Here is a 5000-nt window from a genome sequence, read left to right as displayed (position 1 = left end):
GTTATTTGGTTCTGAAGGAATAATTTGCTCAAGAAATTTATTTATGCCTTGTGAATGAAGTGCCTCACATTATATTTGGTCTCTTATTTCTGTGTCTCTTCCCTGCCTTAAACGTGTCATATAAATGCATTTTTTGACAAATCGAGGTTTATCTTGATCTGTCGATTCAAAGACGCTTTTTCCGGTCAAGCTGAGAGGAAGTGCTTTGTCCCTCGTGGCAGATATTATGGTCTTTATATTGTTGAGATGATGGGCGGGGGGGGGGGGGCGAAGTGGCCAAGTGGTTAAGGCATTGCACTAAGACCCGGAGGGTCCCAGGTTCGAGCCTGCTTCAGGCACTTTCGTTTTTTCCCTTGAGCAAGATTAGTAACTCCTAATTTGCTCACTTGACAACAAGGGTGATTCCTGTTGACATCAGACACCTTGTTTGATGAATTATCTATATTCCTTCGTGGAATGCCTAGGCGACGATCTCTTATAATGTCGTGGCGGAAGGGCATAATAAATAAATATAAAATATTGAGATGGTAGCCGCAATGATTTCGAAGGTATATAATATATTTTTCAAAAATTAACAATAATCATTCGCTGTTTTTCAGGTACCATATTCGGTATAGAGCGGCAATATCAGCCCTCATGTACGCCATAACAGTGACCCAGACAATGGGAGCAATTTATATTCATGTTTTCGTCCAACCAAGTCATCAATCACATGATGTGTTGCTGTCCAACGATTGGATATTTCTTCAGAAAAAGTCAACACGCTGCTTTTTTAAAATAAAACTTCGAAACATACCCATGTGTCAAGCTGAACGAAATGACCAATCGTCATGTTAGATATTTCAAAAAACTCTTTTCACTAAATGGGTCACTTTGAGCACATATTCCAATGTGACCAATGACCTCGAGCACATGGAAATGTAATATAGATCATGCCCATTAACAATAGTCATTCGCTGTTTTTCAGGTACCATATTCGGGATGGATGACGATCCAGCGGCAAGATCAGCCCTCATGTACGCCATAGCCACCCATAACAGCAACCCAGACAATGCCATCAAGTTCAGAGTGTATTCAGAGACAGTCAATATACACAGCCCTTTCCACATGTCTTCTACAAGTAAGTCAATACTGATTTTTTAAAAAAGAAAAACTCCTGACTACAGACCTGAAAGAAAATGTGGAAAAAAGTCTAAAAATACCTAGATAGAGAACAAGAATACATTTTTAAAGATGTAATTAATTACTCTTTTATTAGATTTTCCTTCATTGTTTTCCTCACGCATCATGTTTATTTTTTTTTTTTGCACAGACGACCCGAATCATCCACACTATGGATAATGTTTGCCGGCGACCCCTTTATTGTCGTTTCCTCTCTTTATTTGATACCATAGAATTAATCCTTTTCACAGAATGGCGCTCTACCGAACGGTACTGCTGTACTCTAACAATCCTCTTATTTTCTATTTGGCAAGATCTTTAACTTCAATCCTGACTCCTGACACTTCTTTGAGATAATATTTAAACACCCTGGGACAAACCTTAACCAGTTCACTGCTTTACACTTGAAAAAGGCCTCAATCCGGACGCCTCACACTTCTTTGAGACTTTTAGACACCCTGAGGCACGGCTTAACCAGTTAACAAGTTAACTGCTTTACACTGGAAAGACGCTCATTAAAAAAAAAATTGACCAGAAAACTCGTCCTTCAAATATCAATTTTAATGACTCTCACCTTGGCAATAACTCTCAAACCCGGGACCTCGCGAGGGTCATTTAAATTGATCAATATTTGAAGGGTGAGTTTTCTGGGCACCGATGTTTTTTTAAAAATTCATCTCTTTCTAGAGTAGGACAGTTAAGTTGTTAATGGGTCGATACAAATGTATCTTCCATAAGATTAAAAAATAACGTCATTGTACCTAAAGGTACAAGGGTATAATATTACTTCATATTACTTTTGTGTTACCTGCAAGGCAGACACCAGTATCAGTATGAATCGGGCCGAACATTTTAACATCAGTTGTTGTGCAACATGAATAATTTTGTTATCGAAAAATTGTCACTGATCAACTCTTCTCTGGTTCAGCGTAAGTATGTGTGTGAATGTGTGTGTGAATGTGTGTGTATGTGTGTGTGTGTGTGTGCGCGCGCGCGGGATGAACCATATAGATAGAATGCGCTTGGCCAAGGAGTTCACAACATTGCCATCCGGAAGTATAACGGACCAACACACAAACTCTGTGTAACCATGAACTTTTATAGTCTGGTTAATACAGTTTAGTGAGAACAACTCACAAACGCGGATGGCAAAAACAATAACAAAGGCCTGAGTGACGTCATCTGCATACTATCTATATACAGTGAGGCATTGGGTTTTAAGTACAATGATAAAATAGTCACTCCGTTGAATAAATTCCGTCAACTCGATGTTTTTGTATATAATAATTAATTCTTTGGTTTACAATAACACGTTTAAGCAAATAAAAAAATATATAAATAAATAATATATAATAAATAAATAGATAAATAAATAAATATATAAATAAATGAAAACGCGTTTCACTGGTTGACAACTAGACGTCTATTTGATTTTCGAAGGATATGAGTTTGCGTTGTTTTCAGTTGGTCACAAACGTCCTCTCTAACTTTATATCTTTCCTTTTGAGTAAGCGTGAGGAACCACTAAATCAGTTGTTTCCGGCCGCCTTCAAACGTTTTAGGGTCATCGAGGTAATCTAATTTGTCCCAAGACAGATTGTCCGATAAACAGGCCCCTTACTACGATGTCTTCGAGTGTCCGTGGGACGGCGTTGATTTATGGATAGGACCAGGATACAGTAACGGTCACAATATTTCACAACACGGCTAGATTCTTTTAAAGATGCAAAGAATACTAAACAAAAAAAGTAGAACACGCGATTCCAGAACAAAGACCCTCTTCAATGAAATCATCAGGGAATACATCAACTTTTGATAGTTCGAAGTTGACGTCACTCAAGTCTTTGTTATTGTTTTTTTTTTTGCCATCCGCGTTTATGAGTAATTCTCACTAAACTGTATTGACCTGTCTATAAACATTCATGGCTGCACACAGTTTTGTGTGTTGGTCCGTTCTACTTCCGGATTGCAATGTTGTGAACTCCTCAGCCAAGCGCATACTATCTATATAATACGATCGATGTATAGATAGAATGCCCTTGGCCAAGGAGTTCACAACATTGCCATCCGGAAGTATAACGGACCAACACACAAACTCTGTGTAACCATGAACTTTTATAGTCTGGTTAATACAGTTTAGTGAGAACAACTCACAAACGCGGATGGCAAAAACAATAACAAAGGCCTGAGTGACGTCATCTGCATACTATCTATAAAAAGAACGAAATTGCCGTCACTCGGCCCTTTGTTATTTTTTTTAAACAGCCATTTTGGTGATTAGTTCTCACCAGACTATTTAACGTTCAAGGTTACACTTAGACTTGTGTGATGGTAAATTATGTTTGATTTGGCTGGTGGATGTTGTATTTTACCTAAACACATAGAATCAATGACGGAGATGAGGTTGTTGTTTTGTTTTTCTTTTTATAGCAGATGCAAGGATTGTTCTTTTATTCTCTGCCTTCACCGAAAAATCGCATTTTACATTTTGGCCAAAAACATTTACTCCATAATATTTCCATCTCTTATAATTGAGCTTTTATATAGTGTAATATCCACTAAACGTGCTCAAAGCACTTTTACGAGCTGTCCCTGGCCAACAGCATCATCTAACATGTGGGACGGGACATGACGCCTGTAAGGCGAGATTACAATTTTTCGGACAGAGACAACGCTGTTAACGGCCAGGTACTCATTTTACACCTGAGTACGGTGAGAGAATGTGAGTAAAGAGCCTTCTCCAAGGACTCAACTATGCGTCGAGCGAGGCTCGAATCCAGGACCCTCCGATCCGAAAGCGAGTGTCATACCACTAGACCACATAGCCGCATATCTCTTATAATGAAGCAAATATAATCGAGAGTTCTATTAAGCGTCAGAGTTGATACTTTCTGACAAGTTGTGAGTCATCTTGATGTGTTTTGGAAAACACGACGGCAACATTTCACCAACATACCTACAATACGATTTGAGGTTTAGTCAGACTTATCACGTGCGGCTATGTGGTCTTGTGGTATGACACTCGCTTTCGGATCGGAAGTCTTGGGTTCGAGCCTCGCTCGGCGCATAGTTGAGTCCATGGAAAAGACTCTTTACATTATCTCACCGTACTCATTCGTAAAATGAGTACCTGGCCGTTAACATCGTTGTCGTTGTCCGAAAAAAAATTGTAATATTACCTAACAGGCGTCATGTCACGTCCTACATGTTAAATATTGCTGTTGGCCTGGGACCCTTGTAAAGCGCTTTGAGAACGTTTAGTGGATATTGCGCTATTTAAGAGGTTACGTTTTTGTTTTTGTTTTTTTTTTAAATCCTTTCCAAAGGCGGCATCACGTGGCAAGTCCATCTTTAGTCAATACTTTGGGACACAGACATTCAAATTCCCATGCCACAAACATAATCACGGGATTCGTATCTGTACTTTTCAATCCAAAGCTGAGTGACTAACTACTGCCCTATTATTGAGCTTTCAATACAGTTTGATATGACAATTTTAATGGTCTGATAAGCATAATAAACACTACAGACGAATGATTTATGTCGTAGTGGCGTTGTTAACAACGTTAGTGTTTCATTCATCCTGTTTTGTTGATATAGGGGAAACCCGAACGTCCATTTTATCTGTTTTCGTAATTAAATTGAAGCTTACATTCAATTTCACGTTATTTATTTCTTTGAGCTTCGAGCAGCAACATTTACATTAGTTATACATCTGAGTACGGGGAGAGAATGTGAGTAAAGACTATTGAATGGAATTTCCTTATTGCCGTCACCTTAGGGTTTATTTTCATTTATTGCTTTCCTTACAACGATGTCTTCAGCTTAAACCTTTCTGA

General features: G+C 38.6%; 2 protein-coding genes across 2 annotated transcripts in view; both read left to right on the top strand.

Annotated features, from left to right (window-relative positions):
• LOC144971456 (inositol polyphosphate-4-phosphatase type I A-like) overlaps positions 1-5000 on the top strand; it is a 239102-nt gene that overhangs the window by 58902 nt on the left and 175200 nt on the right. The gene's annotated exons all lie outside the window — the stretch shown is intronic.
• LOC144971451 (glutamate receptor-like) overlaps positions 1-5000 on the top strand; it is an 86595-nt gene that overhangs the window by 26615 nt on the left and 54980 nt on the right. The window contains exon 3 of the mRNA XM_078912369.1: positions 968-1120. Coding sequence (XP_078768495.1) covers positions 968-1120 — 153 coding nt within the window. The remainder of the gene's footprint in view (positions 1-967; positions 1121-5000) is intronic.

The sequence above is a fragment of the Berghia stephanieae genome, chromosome 4, assembly GCF_034508935.2.
Source record: "Berghia stephanieae isolate SIO BIC M18660-M18661 chromosome 4, UCSD_Bste_1.3, whole genome shotgun sequence".
Lineage (NCBI taxonomy): Eukaryota > Metazoa > Mollusca > Gastropoda > Nudibranchia > Aeolidiidae > Berghia > Berghia stephanieae.
Note: the sequence above shows the minus strand (reverse complement) of the source record. Positions and strands in the feature narration are given on the sequence as shown.